Here is a 19,373-nt window from a genome sequence, read left to right on the forward strand (position 1 = left end):
TTGCACCTCCCACCCGATAATTTCTGCGTATCGTTGCCACACTGGTTCCCCAGCTGTTGGTCAAACATTGCAGATTTTGGGATGCACCTGGAAATCATGCTGTGAAATAGTTAAGCTGAACATAACTTGCTGATGCTTAGGATATTCCTTCAATACATGTATGTTTCTAAGGCCATTATAAGGTTAGCCAGGCCAAGAGTGTTTGGATTTTTTGTTTTCTTTTTTAGATCCTCCTTGTTGTACCAATAGCTAAGAGTATTTTTATGTGTTATAGCACTTGTACAAGTGTTTTTGTTCTCAGTGACAAAAAACAAAGTGATTACAACTTGTATATCTACAGATGAGTTAATAGTGTAGATTTGACTTATTTTCATCTAAGTTACTGGTTCATTTTTAAAATTCTCTGTTTTCCTTCCACTTTCCTAGACCCTGTGGCATCTGACCCGCAGGTCTCCAGCACAGCTGCCACCACCCTGTCCTGCGCTTGATGATTGCACTGACAGGCCACATCCATTAAAGAGCCCATAGGTTTGAACAATCTAACGTTGAAAACAGCAATACTGTCCTTAAAGTTTCTTTCACACAGTTGTATGTGTAAGACACAGCAAAAGACACCTTTTTTTTTTCCTGTAGTTTCATACTGGCTGTCTTAAACATATATTACCATGAAAACCACCTAAATGGCATCAGGGCTTCAGTGTCCTTAAGGTCGTCACTCAAGCGTAGTTAAGCACTTGCCCAACCTAAAAAAAGGTGACCATAAAAATGTGACTTTTCTCACATTTCTAGACCTTTTTTCTTGCCAGAACATGGCTAATTAATCCTTATTGGGGTGTGAGGCAAGCAAATAGTTTTTCTGTGTGAAAAATTGCCTGCACAAAAAAGCAAGAGTATATTACTGCCCAGATTCCTGAGGCACCTGTGTAAAGAGGCAGATCCAGGTGCTGTGAGGCATTTCACTAATTAAAAAACAATAAAAAACCCCAAACCAACAGTGACTCGTTACCTGTTTCTTTTCAGAAAATGCATCAGGCATCTTTGATACATTAGTAATATTTTAATGCCACTTGCAATGCCTACAAACATTCCCTTTAAACCTTGTCACTGTATTAGCCAGACCAATCATGAAAACCAAAATGACCCAAAAGAGCAGAACAGAATCTGCATTTTGTATCTGATCAGTGTGGTGCAAAAATTGGGGTGCCCACAGTTGCTCCCCTTGCCTTGGATCCCGGCTCTTTGCCACACAGGGGCTGCAATCAGGCACTCCAGCTTCTCCAGGAGATTGAGGTTGCACAGCTATAGGGTTACAGCAACTTTGACATTTAATACACCAACAATTAAATATAACCACAAAAATCGTGACCTGTATTGGACCAAACAGTAATGAAATCAAGATGTCACTTACAAGAGAATAGTAGAATTAACTCGTAGGGATTTTACAGGAATAGCATACACAGAATATTTAGTTTTAAACATTTATTTTTCATCTTGAGGATTACTGTACATTGTCTTTTTTTTCCTTAAAAATATGTTACATTCACTTGAGATCACGATGGTGATAAAAACAGTTACGTACATTATCTGTTTTAACCATTCAGATTCACATGAACTTGCAAATAAGAGTAAGTAATCTATTAGTAACGATGCATCTTCATCCTTGCAATGGGAATGGTATTTCTCCTGGTCTGGATTTTTACTACTTTTTGACCAACTTTAGTCAGTCTTGCTGAACAACATTTATCTCAGGAAGAGAAGAAAGAACACTCACTCCACAAATCATCAGTATCATCCGACTACTAGAAACCCGAGAGTGAGTCTAGTTCAGTACCAGGACTCCCCTGTGATGACATTTAGAAAAGCAGCAGGGGCTTGGGTACCATCACTGGAATCCAAGCAGCAAGACTGAATTCCCACAAGGGGGTTCTGCAGTGCAAATCACTGATTCTGTTATTACCTCGTAGCTATCAACTTGAACAGAGGAATTAACAAGTTCAAAGTTCACTGAGTGTTGTGCACGCAGCCCCTGAGTAACCTCCAGGCACTACAACACCGTAAGATGCTCAATTCCCTTTAGTATAACGTACATCTACAGAAGTGATGCAAAGAAAGACTATGTGTCAGATATGCTGCAGCCCAGTAATGGAGAGAAAAACAAAACCAACACAAATTCTACTGAAGCATTAAAAAACCCTCCAGGAAATCGGACTGACAGTGTGGCAATCCAGGCATTTTAACTCAAAAAGGTAAGCATTGCCTTAAGAAACACTGAAAATAAGAAAGCTCCAAAATTGTCTTATGTGGAATATTTAATTAAAAAAAAAAATAACCACACACACAAGCACAAAAACCTTAGTGTGATCAGTCTTACAACTTTGAGATCTGTTCTTTCCAGTTGGAAATACATCCCCGCTGGCATTACCGCTTTGCATCAAATGATGCCCCCACGGGCTGGGAGAACACCCATTCACTGAATGGACACAACACGGAGCCACAGACGCTTCCGTGTCACACTCTTTAGTAAACGTTTATTTCACCAAGGCATTAAGAGTTACTGAATTTTTCTACTAGTGGTAGCATTACCGGCCGAAAGCAAAGGATTTTGGCAACATTCAGATAATACATCCAATGAGCTACTCAAGAGGTATTAAGAGATAAGAGAAGTGCAATTAGCTTTGTCTCATGGAAAGAAACTCGGTGTCTTGTAGGAACATCTGCTGCTCCCAGTGCAGGATGCTGACCTGCCACAGGTGTGACAGCTGTGTCCCCTTCCATGCAGTCTCACAATTGCACAGAGAAGGGCATTGGTAGTACCAGCTCTGCAGCTGGACGTTTTGGTAACCAAAACAATGATATTTTAATGAGATCGCTTTGAGTGGAGAACAGGGGAACGTCCAAAACAAAAATCACTCCCAGGGGACAAGGCGAGTGCCACGCGTTTAGGCAACATCTCTTCATCCAAAAGGCGAGTTACTCCCGCTGAAGAGTGATGAGAATACCTAAGGATCCCTGCAACGTGCACGTCATCTGGTTTACTTCTACACACTAATCCCAATAAGATAAAAACCAAAATTTTCAATCAGCGCGCATGCAGAGCACTCTCCAAAAACTGCTGATTTGGACAGTCTCTGTCTATATTAGAGACCAGGCACTGCAAAGTCACAACAAAGGAAGAGCCACTTTAGATTGAAGACAGGAATGAAATTAAAACTCACTGTTACCCAGTGCTGCAAATACATATTCCTACATTAAAAGCATATGTGTACTGAATTCAAATGTATCCTAAATTTAGCAAGTCTGTCAAGTCTCCACCTATGAAAATTTCTACTGAGTTTTCAAACAGAGGTTTATAATGACAGACCTTAAATACAAATGGCTTATGTAATTGTACAATGTCTGCAGTATAACATGTAATAGTAGAAATGGTCATTATATGTAATAAAGACTTACTTTTCAGTACTCTGTACAAAGTCAAACAGGGCAAAAAAGATGTTTCGGACACTTTTTTCAAGAAAAATGAATAAAAACTGTGAAAACAACAGACGGACAACAAAATGTAAAAGCTTCCATATTAAAAAACGGTTGTCGAACTGGTTCGTGCACACACTCTGACCTGCATCACGATGCTGTAAGGTGGCCCCACGATGTACAATCATTAAGTCTTATCCCAAGTACCTTGCTTCTTAAATTGCTAAGACAGATAGAACTTGAATCCATTTACACACTCATACAGTGATTAAATGCACTTGTTAAAAAATATAGGCCTTTATCCAAGAGAAAATACGGGAAACATTAGTGACAAACACACAGTTTTGCTGCAAAAGCAAAGGGATGGAGCGCCCTGACAGCCGCCTCCCGGCCAGCAACAGGAGATGCTCTTACAGCTCAGCAAGAAACAAAGTCTAATGTAGTAAACACAAAATAAAGAGTTCAGAGATCTTTAGTGTTTGTGCATAACTTACCACCCACTTCTCCCCCTGCAGACAGTGGGCAAGAGTGCATTTCAGTTTTCGTACTCATTGACTTAAAGACAAAGTCAGTCAAGCCCCCTACATGAATTCACACAGTGAAAAGTCCTTCTTCCAAAAATATACAGCATCGCTCAACTCATTTTCGTTCTCATACACCATTTAAAAAACTATTAAAACTTTGATTTATTTTTTTTTCAAGCAGCATATTTTGCATTTGTCACTGACAGGTTTGTTGTAGAAATCCTAGAAAGTTAAAATTATATCATACCATACAAAACCACGTAAACAAAATGGAGATTTTTTTAAAGGCAGGCGTGCTCTCAAAGAGGATTAAAAAGTGTTTATTTTTGGTAAATAAAAGATACCTTGCTTAGCATTTTTGAAAGCACCTTAGTGATTTAGGAGCCCAAGTCCAAATAACTTAAATTTAGATTTGAGCTCCTAAACATCTAAATCAATTCTGTGCAATCACTTAAGCACTCGGAGAATTTTTGCCATGTCTCTGATCTTGCAGAACTAGATTTTCTGTAACCAGCAGCTAACTTTGAATCTGAGGCAACATTCACAAATGTAATTCAATCAGCTGCATTTTTTTTTTGATCCTCCATGTCTTATTTTATGGTATCTATCAACATTTTTCCAAATAAGAGAACAATTTTGTGACACCACTTTGCAAGTTCCCTTTTCATAGACAACACAGGATACGACAAATTTGAACAGGAATGTGATTATATTGTATGTTCCTTCTGAATAGCTATTAGTGTCAAAGACTCTGTTATTTGTTCAACCTGTTAACACTGAGAAAAACAAACTTACAAAAACATCTGTAGCACAGCATTAGGTAAAAAGGAGGAGCATTTTTGGCACCATACATTTTAAAATCTAAGCTTTTAGGCCCAAAGTATAGCAAGTTAAATGCACACAGTGGCAGCTGGGAAAGCCGCATCTGAAATGTAGTTAAATATTTTCTGGAAAACGCTATTTCATGATCATTAACTGATCTCCAAGTAACATGGAGTTTACACTGGAATTTAGCCTATTCCAATTCATACCAAACGTTTACATATATACCTTAGCACTCATATATATTACACAAGTACTACCAGAACTGCCAGAATCCATATTAATATGGTCAAGCATAAAATGTTATGTCTTCTTTTTGCTTTTCATTTATCATCTTTGTGTCCCGACTAACTAATTCTAACATCATCTTTGAAATTTAGTTGCAAGGTTGCTATTTTACTTTGGGCCTTAATGTCATGGTCTGTACCTATTCTTGTGTTATCCGTACATTAAATGTGCTTTGCAATTCAGCAATACTTAGCTCATAGCTCTGTAAATAATTCCCTCACAAGGAGAAGCTTGCCTAATTTTTACAAAGTGCACGGGGCAGCCCCGGTTCTGTGTTTTGCCACCAGGTGTCTCACTCCACACACCCAAAACCGCTGCCATCAGCGAGTTCATATAAACCCGTCCTGTCAAGGATCCCATAGGCACAAGATTTGCTAAAGCACTGGTAAAAATACCTCTCTGCAGCTGGCTTTACTATGTATCCAATTGCACAACTTCATCCAATTCACTGGGTTGTTTGTTGGTTGTTTTTTTGGTTTTGTGGTTTTTTCCCTCCAAAGTGGTCTAAAGTACACTGCAGTTGCTAAAAAGATTTCTGTTTTTCTTGGTCCTCTGTTTGTTCGGTCTAAGGTTGATGACATCTCCACCATTAAGAGTGCTAGAATTCTGGCTGGAGTGACTTCCACCAGCTGTGTTAAAAACACCTACAGAAATTAAAGACAAGTATTTGTATTTCTTTACTTCCTGCAGCATAATACATTAGAACTTGAGACGCAACAGTTAAGGCACAGTAGTGCCCCTCACATGCACACTCTAGTTTCTAAAGGCTTTGTCTATTTCTGGGTCAGTTTTGCAGCTGAACATGAAGTAGAGCCAGATGGGATTACCAGCCAGGCAGTATTTAAAGCTGGTTTACAATACCTATGCAACTGAACGGCTGCATATGCGCTCACCTGCCTATGGGTATGCTACTAATTGCATGCTAACCAAGTTATGGTTAGCTAAGCAATACAATAAACACAACAATTTTGAAGTTAGAAACTTTGCTGAGATAAAGGTAGGGAAAAAGCCTGAACAAAAAGGGAGTGGTTTAAGGAAAATATGTGAACTGACTCAGAAATGTGTTAAAGAAGGACTACACAAGTTCAGTGTTCCCTTACAAAAGGCAGATTACAAAGACATTCTTATTACAGGCTGGATTCTTTCACCGTGAGTCTCCTGCAAATCTGCACCAAGATGAGTAACACTAATTACATTTAAAAACCCCAACAAGCATCCTTTCTCAAGTCCTTACACAATGTTTTTTTAAACAAATTTAATACAAGGTCACTTCCCAAACGTTAGCTGGAAACGTCAGTAAACTGGTTTGACGATCTTTAACTTTACAGAGTCACAAAGATATTTTACAGAAGAAAAAGACAATATCCTAAGGTGGGAAGGTAATAATTAGACCCTGATTCACCTTGTATTAACTCCATACGGAAACAAATGAGACCATAAGCTTTGATGGCACAAAATACTGTCTTCTGGGTTTTTTTTTATACAGTATACATACCAATCTTGTTACTGCTTGTATGTACTAGTTCTGGATCTTCAGATGTTTGTTGCTTGAGCTTCTGAAGATATTTATCAGCCAAATACTTAAAAACTGGAAAGTTAAAAAGAAAAAAGATACATCAGAGTATGCTTAAAAATAATCTTCAAATCAATAATAATACCTTCATGTCAAAATTCTGTGTGGTGACAAAAGTGCATTCGACACCATAGGTTTAGCACAATCTGGTTCAGTGATTCTCTCTCAGCTCAGTACCTGAGCAGAACCCACATTAGTCCAGGGTCTACCCAGGTTTGCCATCTGAGGGTCTTGCAGAGCAGAAAGAAACATCTCAATACTCCCGTAATAAAGCTGGCACATACATATTGCCAAATGTTCCAATTCACGCAACTTGGAACTTTTTAAAATTATGAAGGAATTTTATATGTATGTGTGTGTATATATATACACACACACACACACACATATATATATATATTGCAAGAAGCCTTAGAATACTATCAGTCAAGTAAAGTAAGGCTATTAATAAAACTTGGCAGCAACATTTTAATAATTAACTAAAGCTATCCTCATTTGTATTAGGGTATAGAAAGTCTACCTAGGATTCTGAAAAAATCTACAACGACTGAGGAATTTTCAGGACCCATATATGTTGTGATTATTTATATTTGTAATTGATAACTCATATGAAGATGATACAGAAACATTTTACATTTTCTCTCATAGATTTTTTTTTTTCCAAGGTGAATGACATTAACAGAGGAGAAACAATTAGTTTACTATTAAGTTTGTCTGAGTAAACAAAAGCTATCAGAGACTATAACTCATGATTATTCAAAGCTACCCCACAAAAGATAGTGACTGAATTCTATAATAGGACTCTTGCAAAATGAAATATATACATCAAAAAGTGGTACTTGGGAACTAGTAAAAATATCATCAGTAGACGAAAGACTGCAATAGGTCCAATCTTTTAATGTACTTTATTTAAATATAACCAAACTATGAAATAATTGTTTATATAAATTGTTTATTAACTATAATAACTACAAAATAATCCGTTCAAGAATTTGTATGTTGTGATAGTTGAACTTCTATGTATAATTTTTTTTAAAAGCTCAGTGGTTCCTGACAGTCATTAGAACTAAGCAACCTTAACACATCGGCACTTCTAAATGTTGAAGATCGGCACTGTTTGTGGAAGAGAAAGGAAAGACACTGGTATCAAGTGACTTTAGGCATGTTTGAAGCGCACTGCTAAGAAACACAAACAGCGGGAAGCGCCGGAGGGACACTGAGCGCACAGAGCAGTGGGCAGGACGGACGCCGGCTCCGCTCCATCCCCTACCTTCCGTCACGTTCAGGTCTTCCTTCACAGACGCTCTGTAGAACCTTAATCTTAGCTTTTTTGCCAGTGCTTCTGCCTCTTCACTGCACAAGAGAAGAAGACTTCGTAAATACTAATTTGTATTATTTGCCAGCATTTATTCTTATAGACAAAATGCTTCGTGCTGAGATAAACATGGCAAGGTGGGTTAAGAAACTCCAACAAAAAATACCCGATCCTTGATTTCTTTACAATATCTCCACTATAACAAGAAACTACTTTACATACAGTTTCTGTATGGCCAAAAGTAACTACTTCTCAATATTTATTGACTTCATTAACTAAAATTTCCCAAGGGTTCAATGACAGGTGTCAGTGAAAATAAAAAGGAAGGAGGCTGTAATTAACAGCACTAGAATCAGAACAATTACTGTGCAAAGTCAAAACAACAACAACAAATTAATCCTTATGTATATTTTAATAAAGCAGTAGACTATGCAATCTGATGAATGTAGAGATTAAATAAAGAATTGCTTTTTTCTGTGAAGTGAAAGAGAACTGGTGGTAAATTTTCAGGAAAAGCTGACGAAACTTATGAAAACTTCACCAAGGCAAATCACATCATCAGAAAGATGAAACTACTGAGGCAGATGGAGTATGCTGAGAACAAAACCTGAGGGACATACCATGAATAAAGGAGTTCAAATGCAATTTTGCTTTTCCTTTGAAAAATCCTCAGTATTCTTTGCAGAGGGAGTAGAAGCTGATTTATGCAATCAATGATAGCAAACAGAGAACAAAGAAAGCCAGTGCAGGAAACAACAAAAAGAAGAAATAATTTAAATCTCTCAGGAAGATGTAGAAATAAAGAAGGGGAGAATGATCAACATCATGCAATATTTTCTACATGTTATGCTGTGGTAAATAAAAGTTAGTATTTGTTAAGCTGAAATTGGCCATATATACAACTGACAGTAAAATCTGTAACAAAAAATATAGTGAAGGATTAGCACCATGCAGTTCGAGAACATTAACAGACACGTACTTCTGTAGAGTTACATTGTTTTGATAAAAACAAGCAATAAAAGCAAATTAGGGGAAAGCAAAGCAAAGCAAAGCTTATTAAGATATTTTAATCAGACTGTTTAATACTACTTCATCATTTCAGCAAGCACTCTCTAGCCAAACTAGGCAATAACTTCACTGATGCACAGCACAGCTTAACAGGAACTGTCAATTTTAAGAGAGAAACGTTACGGTTTTAGAATTTCTGATTATAAAAAAAGATAAAATCATACCATGGCACAACCAAACTCTTGACGCTATTCTATTTTTTTGGCTGACACTTCAGAAGGCGGCATGAAGCAGACAGCTCCGAGCCTGGCAAGCACATCTCCCCCAGGAACTATTATACCCTCATGCACCAGTACCTGTCCCTTGTGCTTCTAGGGCACACGTTTGACAACCAATATCATAAGTCTTCACCAGAAACTCCCGCGGGTTTTTTTTTAAACATGTATCTACAGGGGACATATATTGTTCTTTAAGCAGTAAGATAAAGTTCCTACTTCTTAATACAAGAGTCATCAAGAAGATCAATCTTATTCTGCACAAGAACCGTGGGAATATCTCCAACTTCAGTCATGACTTTCTCTTTCCAGGTAGGGATTGCTTTGAAGGACTCTCTGTCAGTTGTAGAAAACACAAGAACACAAGCCTGGGCTCCTAAAAAATACACAATTACAAATACAAATCAACCAACCAACATTATAAAACAAAAAAACAAAAACTCAAACAAACAAAAAAAAACCAATAGAACAAACAAAAAAACTCCCTCCATATAAAGTATTTCAAATAAGAGGGATTTTTCCAGTTGCTCCCATTAAAGCGTCCAGCTTGTGTCAAAACAATGGTCACAATTGCCATATTATTTTGATTGTTATACCCACTCTTCACGATGGCTACAGATCTGTTACCTTTCAAGCTATTTCCAGCAGGGTGAATGCACGCTGGGAAAGGAATTGGAGGGAGTGTGGAAAGGCTGGAAAAAGGGAAAGGGAGGTTTGCTTATTGTTCACTGTTTTCCAGACAGCTTAATGGAGGCCAGAACGCAAATACTTTTCTGTATGCAGTATCTGTAAAGCACACTTCATGCTATTCTTCGTCCTACAGTAATTTGGATTTTGAAGAAAGAAAACTTAGTTTTCAGAGAAAGTTGTGATTATTTCAAGTAAATCATCTGGTAGCTTTTTGGAGAAAATAGGTATATTTCTAATTCATACTCATTCTATCACAACACTATGATAAATTATACAAAATGGTTTGTACCATTTTTGTTATGGTTTTGTAACAGCCTTAATAGTTAAAACCCACAGATACTGAGAAGATACTTCCACAGCTTAAATATTAGTGAATGGCCTTCTGACTGCCCAGTAGCCCTTTTTTATCTCCAAGAAACTACTTTTCTTTCCATGTAAACACTTGGAGAAACACTTCATTATTTATATGCCTTTAATGTATTTGATAGATAGTTACAGAGTGTAAAAGGGATAGATAAGGTGTTTGAGACTCTAATGTTACCTTGTGGTGAACATCCCAATCTAGTTACATACAGCATGAAAAATTATTTCATCAGTAGGAATTTTGTTTTATCTATGACTTTCACCAAGTATCCCCCATCCTTGTATTATTTTTGTATTCATATTTCTTTCACACAAAGCACTCAAGTTATTCTATTAGGTTTCATTTTATTTAGCTTTTTCAAAGCTAAGTTCACGCTATCTTTACAAAATTTTCCCATGCTCTTTAACATTCTTTCACATGTCATTAAGACCCTTCTGGTATAGTTTTGCACAGAATAATAAGAATTGCCCTCAGAATTTCAAATCAAGCTCTACCAATAAAATAGTAGCAATGTAGTCTTCCATAATTTTCCCTGTTATTTGTGTTCTAAAATTTTGTTTGTTTCCTCTGATGTCCACAGCATGTTCTAATGTATGCAATTATCCTGATGCAGTTCCACTTGGGTGTAAAATTAATTATTCTTTCCAAAGCAGGTTAGTTTGCATTTATCAATGCTGAATTTAAAGACTGTTCAGCAATCTAGCTTACTAAAGCCTCTCAAGTTCTTCACTCTACTGGAGATGAGAATGTTTATTAAAAGACTATCACCATGTGTAAACATCATCTTGTTCCGTGTTATGGCTAGGAATTCTATTGTAAAGTTTCCACTCTAAGACACTTTTGGTTCATCTCTCTCCTTTCACTCATTCCTCCTGAATGCTAAAACATGGAGATAACTTTGCTAAAGTAAGTTCAGGGGGAAAACTCCTAGCACGTGGTAGGTAAAAAGGGGATGACTTAAAGCATCAGACCTCCTGATTCAATTTACATATGATGCTCGCAGAATACAGTGGACAGGGACAATAAAAATAACTCAGCTTGGCCACAGTGCTTTTTAAACAGACTTATATTATAGGCTTTAATTGGAAATTAAACTGAAATATTTTTTAGGACCTTCAAGATGCCGGCATTTAGAGGTTCTCTCCAGGAAGTTAATAAACAACAATAAAAGAAAGCGTAATCAACAACTACAAATTCTGTACAGTAGTGTAACTCTGTATTTCCAAATGTCTGCTGAAGGTTTTGACCACCGGACTGTAAGAAATATCATCATTTACTAATCAAATAACCATGCACAATGCTTATTTAGGAAGATAAGAACAAAAGTAGTACTCCTCTCATGCTCAATTCAAACACTATCAAATGTGATGTTCCTGAAAGTATGCTTTAATATGGGGCAGAAGTTAGCATGGCAACAGAGTTCAACAGAACACGCTGCAGAGCAGAGATCTTCCTCGGTATATTGTCTCAGAATATTGCTAAATACTCAGTATTTTTATTAAGAACATAAACAAGTTTAAGAAATTATAATGTCCATGTAGGAGCTCTAAGGAGAAAAAACAAAGATAAACCTCAGGATTTAGGCATGTAAGCACCTTTCTGTATGCAGCAACTGACAGTATTCAAGAGTCAATAATATCACTGGCACACTCACCCACTGCAAATGGAATCACACACCAGCTCTGCCGTACAACACACCGTGTACAACAGACACCAGCAGCAAAGGCACTGGAGTGTCAGACACAAACACAACAGCTAAAACCAGGATGTTCTCTATGAATATTTTAAATCAAAGTTCTTTTGTAAGAAGCTGTTTCATAAAGCTACTTTAAAGTACTGAAAAAAGGACGCTGTTTTTTTTGTGTGCAATTACTGAGTTGATAATCCCTGTATCTTTATTTTAAAAAGGTTCCAACTGGCTGCAGAATCAATTATATGATATCCATACCTAGACTAATTCAGTAAAAAAATAAAAGAGCAATGCCAGCATTCTATTTGATTTAAGGAGAGCATACACTTGTCGGCTGTGTAGGTCTCAAAGATCCTCAGCAGACTGTCCCATCCTCATAGACTCTTGTAACTGTATTTTCTCCTTTCATAATGGCACAAAGCCTACGCAACAGAAAACGTGTAAAGAAATTCCTTGTCACAAGCAGACTCAAACAGCGCCTTACACTTGGCACCTATTCATTTCACTTTTCTATTCTTTGCCTCAACTTTTCCAGACTATGACAGAAAACACTCTTTCACTGTAAAACTGATGGTGGCTTGTTGAATCTTAAACTGAGATCAAAATCAGCGGTCAGTGACATCACTCCAGAAGTTCTTGTTTACTGTTGATAAATTCTGTGGATCCCAGCTGTCTTTAACAGGCTCAGCAGGGTGCCAGGTCTCACCAGCAGTATCCAAAAAAGGGCTGCCTTGTTCCAAACGGGACTAGCAAAGTCTTGCAGCCCTCCCATTACCATAGTTACTACAGTCGAAAGTGACAAGAGCAAGGTAGAGCAATGTTATGATGGCTTGTGAAATATGAAGCCCAACTATTGTGCGATAAAATGAGGAGCCTGAGAACTTGACTAACCAGCAAATGAGTAATAGACTAATGAGCAATATGTCTGTTTTCCATCAAAAACCTTACAAGGGTCTACTCAAGATACCAGTGGTAGTGGATGGAAGAGGATGCATGCACAAAGAAGTGATGAAATACTGCTGTAAAAAAACATCCATAACATGGACAGAAGACACAGTGCTGCTAATGACAGCCACTTATGCATGTGCTTAGCATATGAACAAAGTACCTAGCTAATCAGAAAATGTGTAATTTCCATTGGATGCTAACTGGTAAGAAGATGCATGATACAATATAAAAAAGAAATTATTAACTACATACAAAGCTTCCTTCAACTCTGTGAATTTAGGCTGCTGGACTTCTTGTGCTGTGTGATCACGGGCATGCAGCTACACCCGCTGCACGTGTTCGCCTGTACGTAGAAAACCACATGACAAATTCAGCTCCAATTTTGTTTCTCTGCAAGGCTGAATAAATTTGGTCCCCGGACAAGAAAGGCTCAGAAAACACACTCTGAAGCATTCCTTGTGTGACCACTGATGAGCAGGTGACTCCCAAAGAACTGACAATACACAATGTTGCAGGAGAGTGCATAAGTCCTAGAGTAATAATAGTGGGACAGTGACCTGCGGGAGAGGCAGACCTTAAAGTAACAGCCAGCATCTACCTTACCCATCTTAGAGGGGTCCTTCCTTTATCAGCAATAATTGGCAATGAAATCTTTGCATTTCCAAAGTAATCTTGACCTTCTGCTTCTACAATACTGTGCTTGCAGACTTGACACTAAACCAAAATTGCACTCCAGATTCTTATAATTTCCCTTGTCCTTCAGGAGTCAAAGTCCAGTGCAGAACAGTCACTGTATCTAATAGCTTGAACTCTTAATATATCTGTCATACTGTCTACAATGCGCATCCACAACATGACTACGTTCTGCTTCACAGTAGCCTCTTTGGTATAAAGATCATGAAGGTAGCGATCTAACTGCACTACGCTGGGCACATGTCACGAGCAAGATTTCAAGATACTCATGAAGATTTTGGTTTTTTAACCACCAGGCTGCTTGTGTTGAGGCCAGTAAGTGTACTTGAAAGCTCTTCTGAACACTCCGTATTTCAGCATATCAGTCCAAGTCATGAGGAGAAAAAGGCCAGGAGAGTAAGAAAGGAGCTCCAACAGAATCAGGTGCTACCTTCTAAAATGCATATACTCAACTTGTCAGGTGTAATATAACAGAATGCTCTATTTCCACATGAGGATTAAAAAAAAAGAGAAAAGAAAGATCTTTCTCTGAAGACACGGAAATCATCAGTTAGGAGCAACAACTAGAAATACTAAAGACAAAAAACCTCTTAGTTGACAAAACAATAATGAAATATAAAAAGGTCAGAGGACTACACCACCCTGAAACAGCACAGCATAACTATTATTTTATCTCTAAATGAGGTAATTTTATAAACACAGCAATATGCGTTCCCCAGCCATCAAGTAATTAGTTTGACAACAGCTGAATGATGGAATCTTTGCCAAGTCATTCATATCTGTCATGTTGAAAAGAAAAAAGGAAAGATTTTCACAACCACTGTTAAATTATACGCAAAGAAAGCCTAAGTATGCAATTTGTAACTGGCTAAATAGATGAACTGCCTTTATAAGGCTGAATAATGCAGTTCCTGTTTTATGAAGTAAATCCCACTTCCTTGTCACTCTTTTGTGTTAACGTGTTTGAAGCAGTCTGTACCAGCAATACTGCCTAGCAAACTATCTTTCTAAGAAGACTGGTGGATTTTTTTTCCCTTGGGTTAATTTCTAAGTGGCCCCACCATAGCTTTTGGAACATTTATAAATACACGTCCTACAGAAAAAAAAAAACACTTTTAGCAGGAAAATATAAATTTGCAGTTGATTGTTTGAATGGCTATGTTCTGTGCAGTTGCTGTGCAGATATTTGTCTCATATTGTTCTATGTTTTTGAAGGGCAATACCAAGCATCCTGCATTAAGTGGCACTTAATAAGGCAAAGAACTTGCATGAAGGAAAAAAATATTTAAGAACTGCAAAAGGTGAACTTAACTTACTTTGCACATACATGAATTAACTAAAATTCTTAATATAAAGACAGGAAAATATCTTAGAGATGCGCAGACCAAAAACCCATCACCAACTGCCAAGTAACAAACACGGTATGGTATTTTCACCTCTGTAGTAGGCCTTAGTTATTGCATCAAACTCTTCTTGACCTGCAGTGTCCCACAACATCAGCCTGACGTCTTCATCGTTAACTCTGAAATAAACGACAGTTTTGTAATCAATACAGTGAACAAGATCAATTCAAAACAACTGAGCTAGAAATACTTCCCTGCCTACAGTATAAGAGTAATCCAAGTCAAATTTTACTTGATTTAAAGATAATATAACGATATTAATAGTGGTTCACCTCCACAACTTACTATGGCAATAGTCCCTCAATTACGTTACATGCTCTTTACTGACAATCTGTATTACATTTTCCCTAGACCTCTTCCTCTACGTTTCCCTCTACAAGGAAAAACAATACAGACATCAAAACTTAAGGGCCTGAATAATGGTCCTTTCACCTTTTTAATCAGCTTACAGAATTTACAGAATTTTCTTACTTCTCATTCCCATAGTATTTTCCATTTTATCAAACATAATTAGCTATTATCTGCTCATATTGGATAAAAAGGCTGAATGTGTAGCATATTTCATTATTTTTATCTATACTAGCTAACAAATTTGCGTAATTGTTTTATCATAAGCACTTCCACTTCTTCCATATGAAATTACAAAAAAAAGGGAAAAGTTTAGTACGATAGAGGTTCCAAATTTTATTTATAATTCTACATCTTGGATGGAAAACAGAGTGATACAGCTTTAGCCCACACTGCAAAAGACAAAACAAGTCCCTTTGCTGTGCTTCAGAAACAGCAGGCCTTGTCTTTCAAGCCTTCACAAGTCTTAGGATTACAACAGAACAAAGGAATAGAGAGAAAGTTAAAAAAAAAAATCAATATTATGACATCTGTTTAATACATACTGGATTTGTCTTTCCAGGAAATCTACACCAATAGTTTTCTTGTAGTCTTTTGTAAAAATCCCCTTGCAATATCGCTGAATCATACTGGACTTCCCAACAGCTCCATTTCCTACTACTACCACCTTGATGGCCACCTCCATATCTTCTTCCAACATCTTTGTGTCTCAGGTGACTCTCTGGCTTATCAGGAAACTATTGATCCTTTAAACAAAGCAAATAGCTATGTTTATAAAAATGCTGTGAATAGAAAGCAAGAGGAAAGATGATCACACATTAGGATTTACACAGATAGAAGAATTTGTTTCTAGCTCTGCCACAGATTGCTTAAGTGACCTCAGGCAATTTACTCAAGCAGCCTGCACTCTGATTTGCCACTTATTAATTGGAAATTAATATAATTGTTCACAAAAAATATCTTTCCACTGTACGAATGGATTGTCATATGTTGATTACGTTCCTGATGCTCCACTGCTAACATGTGCAAGATGCTCTACCAATCAACCTAGTGTGTATCCCCAGCCTGAAGTACGCTAACTTCTCACTTCAGCCACTGTTCTCTTACACCCAGTTCAGACATCATCACCTGACACCAACACTGATGCTCTGAAGACATAAACCTATTTATTTCTGTGATTATATCCTTTTCTCCAGTTCTTATGACCTCGTCTAAATTTGCCTTTCTGGGAAAGTACATTTAAAAAAAAAACAAAAAACAAAAACAAACAACTGTGCGCCTTTTCTTTTTCTTTTGCATGCGAATCAAAACACTAAATGTATTAACTATTTTTGGACAATTCTGAAAATTATGCATTTTCAAAAGGTCATTTCTTTAAACCAGAAACGAAATAATCCAACTGTTTTAATCCTTTAGACAATTTATCTTATTAATAATACACAAGTTATTGACATTTAAGAAGTCTGTATAGCATTATGTGTGAGCATAACCCCACATCACACAGCTACTGCAGGGGAAATACCTGATTTCTCTCCGATGTAATTTCACTCACACTGGAGGCAAAGCCAAGTCACTTAAGTATACAGTCAAAGCTCACACTGCAAGTGGTTACAGTGGACATGGAGGTATTTATATCAACTAAAATTCCAATGTGCAAAAATTCAAAATAATATATTTGCATTACTGTAGAGGTATTTCATATACGTTTTGCTGGTGGGTTTGTTTTTTTTTTGAGGAAGAAACGCAGGCGCACAGAAAAGCGAAGTTTCCCCAGAGGTTTGCTGTGCTGGGCTTTCATCACAGAACACTTCGCATCTGCAGGGCAGCGAATTTCCTCCCGTGAGGGACAAGCCACCCCCTTCCACAGGAGAGGACGGACACCCCTACACCGAACACCCCCGTGCTGGGAGAGCTGCGCCACCCGATACCCCCCCGGCTCACCGGCAGCTGATGTTTTATTCAGAAAGGAGTGCTTTAGTTGCATTCAACATCAGCATTCGGGATATTTTAAGCGAGCACCTACGCGCCAGGGGACACCCGCCCGCTGGTCTCGGCGTCAGGAGCCCCCGCGGTCGCTGCCGGCTCTGCTCGGGGGCGCCGCCGCGGTGAGGGCGGAGGCTCGGGCAGCCGCCCCGGCCCCGTCCCGCGGCCCCGGCCCCTCCGGCGCCCGCCCCGGCGCCTCCCCGGCCCCGCTCCCCGGCAGCCCGCCCAGCCCAGCCCGGCAGCACCTCCCGCCCCGGAGCACCCGCAGCCGCCGCCAGGGCCCCGCTGCCCTCCCGCCCGCGGCCCCTCTCACTGACCGCCGGCGGGAGCGGGGTGGGCGGCGGCTCCGCCTCAGCGACGACGAGTGAAAACGGCGGAGGAGGGAACGCAAGACGAAACCGTTCGCTAGGGCCGACTCAACCCGGACGCACAACCCGGCTCCCCCCGCCCGGAAACGCCGTCAGGAGCGGGGGCGCCGCCGGGGAGGTGCCCGCCCGCTGCCTCCGCCCCCGCGGCGGCGGTCCCGGTGGGAAGGCGGCGGCTCAGCCGCCGTCGGGGTCGAACCGGGCGCGGGGCTGGGGGCTGGCCGGAGCCCCTCCCGTGGGGTTTGGCTTCGGGCCCATTGGTTGCCCGAGCGGGGGGAGAGGGGGTGGATGGGGTCTGCCTGGTCGTGAAAGGCTTTTGTCTGCCTTTCTGAGGTAAAGCCCGCACAAGGTTGATATTCCCGCCACCAGGTGCGTCCATCCCTGCTTCATTCCCTGCCCGGCGGCCTTTCTTCCTTACCGCATCTTCCATGGAAAATAAAACTCCGTGTGAGCTTCCATGGGCTTTCCTCAGGGTTTCACAGCCATCGCTGAAGGCAGCTGCCATTCTGTGGGCAGCACCCAGTGTTTTGACCGAGGTGTGGCTGTGCCAGGTCTCACTCCCATCACCGTGGCATGTCGCCTGCCAACTCCCACACTTCATGTGAAATAGAATATGATAGGTTTTAGCATAACTGTAGACGTGATAGTCTTAAGATCTGAAGTTTGGGTTGCTGAGAACTGCTTTTCACAACTGAGGTCTCCATCCCTGTCCCAGGCATCCCAAGGCTACGTCTTCCCTCTAGAGTCAATTGGTGTTGCCTGTGCCTAAGAAAGTACCTTTTGGATGAGTGCATTTTGTAGCTACACCTCAAAAGTATAGCTAAATTTTACACGTGGTTTTTATTCTGAAATTTTTGCTTTTGTTTTGTTAATGCTGACCCCAGTGGCGAGTGTCAGGGTCCATCTGATGGCAGGGCATGTGTGTGCCAGAAGGCCTTGAGTTAGGGAGACCTCCCATGAACTCTTAAGAGAAATTTGTTACCTGCCTAATACCGAAGTAGTTATGTCAGAAATGCTCCTTATTGTACTTCCCGGGTTTCATCATGGGAGCTGTGAGGTGTACGGCTGGGATTCATCTCACTTAACATCTATGTTCTAAACATTGGTATCGTATGGTACTGGAAATGCACAGACTCCAGCAATTCAGAGATGCTAAACCATTCCAGCATGTCTTATGGGTGTATGGTGAGCAATTCAGGAAACAATTCTTATCATGTTCCACAAGGGAAGAGAGGAACGGAGGAACAGATACATTCACAGATTTCAAGGTTTTAGCTTATATGTGTTGATGACTTGTGATGAGATAAGCCAGCTGTGTGACTTGTTCACAACTCAAAAATGGTATCTCTTTTCAGTTTGTCTAAATTAAAGTTCCAGTCGCTGTGTCCTACTACATCTTTTCATGGAGACTGACTAGCACGTACTCTTTGATGCCTTTTCCACTTACAGGTACCAGGATGCACTAATGAAATCAGCTCTGAACCTTCTTTTCAACAAACTGGATAGCCCGAGCCCTGTAAGACACCTATCACAATGCTAACTTTTCAGCATCTAGGTCACTTTCGTGACACTCCTTTGAACACTTTTCATTCTTTCAATGTTATAAGCAGATACAC

At 39.4% G+C, this 19,373-nt stretch overlaps 1 protein-coding gene across 2 annotated transcripts; it reads right to left on the reverse strand.

Annotated features, from left to right (window-relative positions):
* Nucleotides 1-1,464: 1,464 nt before the first annotated feature.
* RAB23 (RAB23, member RAS oncogene family) lies at nucleotides 1,465-17,888 on the reverse strand. 2 transcript variants are annotated; one of them, XM_065056191.1, is made up of 7 exons: nucleotides 17,710-17,888; nucleotides 15,955-16,191; nucleotides 15,095-15,180; nucleotides 9,493-9,649; nucleotides 7,946-8,028; nucleotides 6,598-6,690; nucleotides 1,465-5,746 (listed from the first exon to the last, which is right to left on the reverse strand). In XM_065056191.1, exons 2-7 carry the CDS (start codon nucleotides 16,107-16,109, stop codon nucleotides 5,607-5,609), a joined length of 714 nt encoding a protein of 237 aa, XP_064912263.1. In that variant the 5' UTR covers nucleotides 16,110-16,191; nucleotides 17,710-17,888; the 3' UTR covers nucleotides 1,465-5,606. The 2 variants fall into 2 exon arrangements, with proteins under 2 accessions (XP_064912263.1, XP_064912264.1); XM_065056192.1 differs by having other exon boundaries at nucleotides 15,955-16,155; nucleotides 17,710-17,869.
* Nucleotides 17,889-19,373: the final 1,485 nt, after the last annotated feature.

This window comes from Columba livia, chromosome 3 (assembly GCF_036013475.1).
Source record: "Columba livia isolate bColLiv1 breed racing homer chromosome 3, bColLiv1.pat.W.v2, whole genome shotgun sequence".
NCBI classification, from domain to species: domain Eukaryota; kingdom Metazoa; phylum Chordata; class Aves; order Columbiformes; family Columbidae; genus Columba; species Columba livia.

Bases quoted from the DNA above. Each gene is read 5' to 3' on its own strand.
- RAB23 (XM_065056191.1), bottom strand. From the start codon at position 16,109: ATGTTGGAAGAAGATATGGAGGTGGCCATCAAGGTGGTAGTAGTAGGA. The intron at 15,181-15,954 runs GTATGTATTAAA...CGTTTATTTCAG, and splicing joins TTCCTGGAAAGACAAATCCA to AGTTAACGATGAAGACGTCA. The intron at 8,029-9,492 runs GTAGGAACTTTA...TCTCTTGTGCAG, and splicing joins GATGACTCTTGTATTAAGAA to TGAAGAGGCAGAAGCACTGG.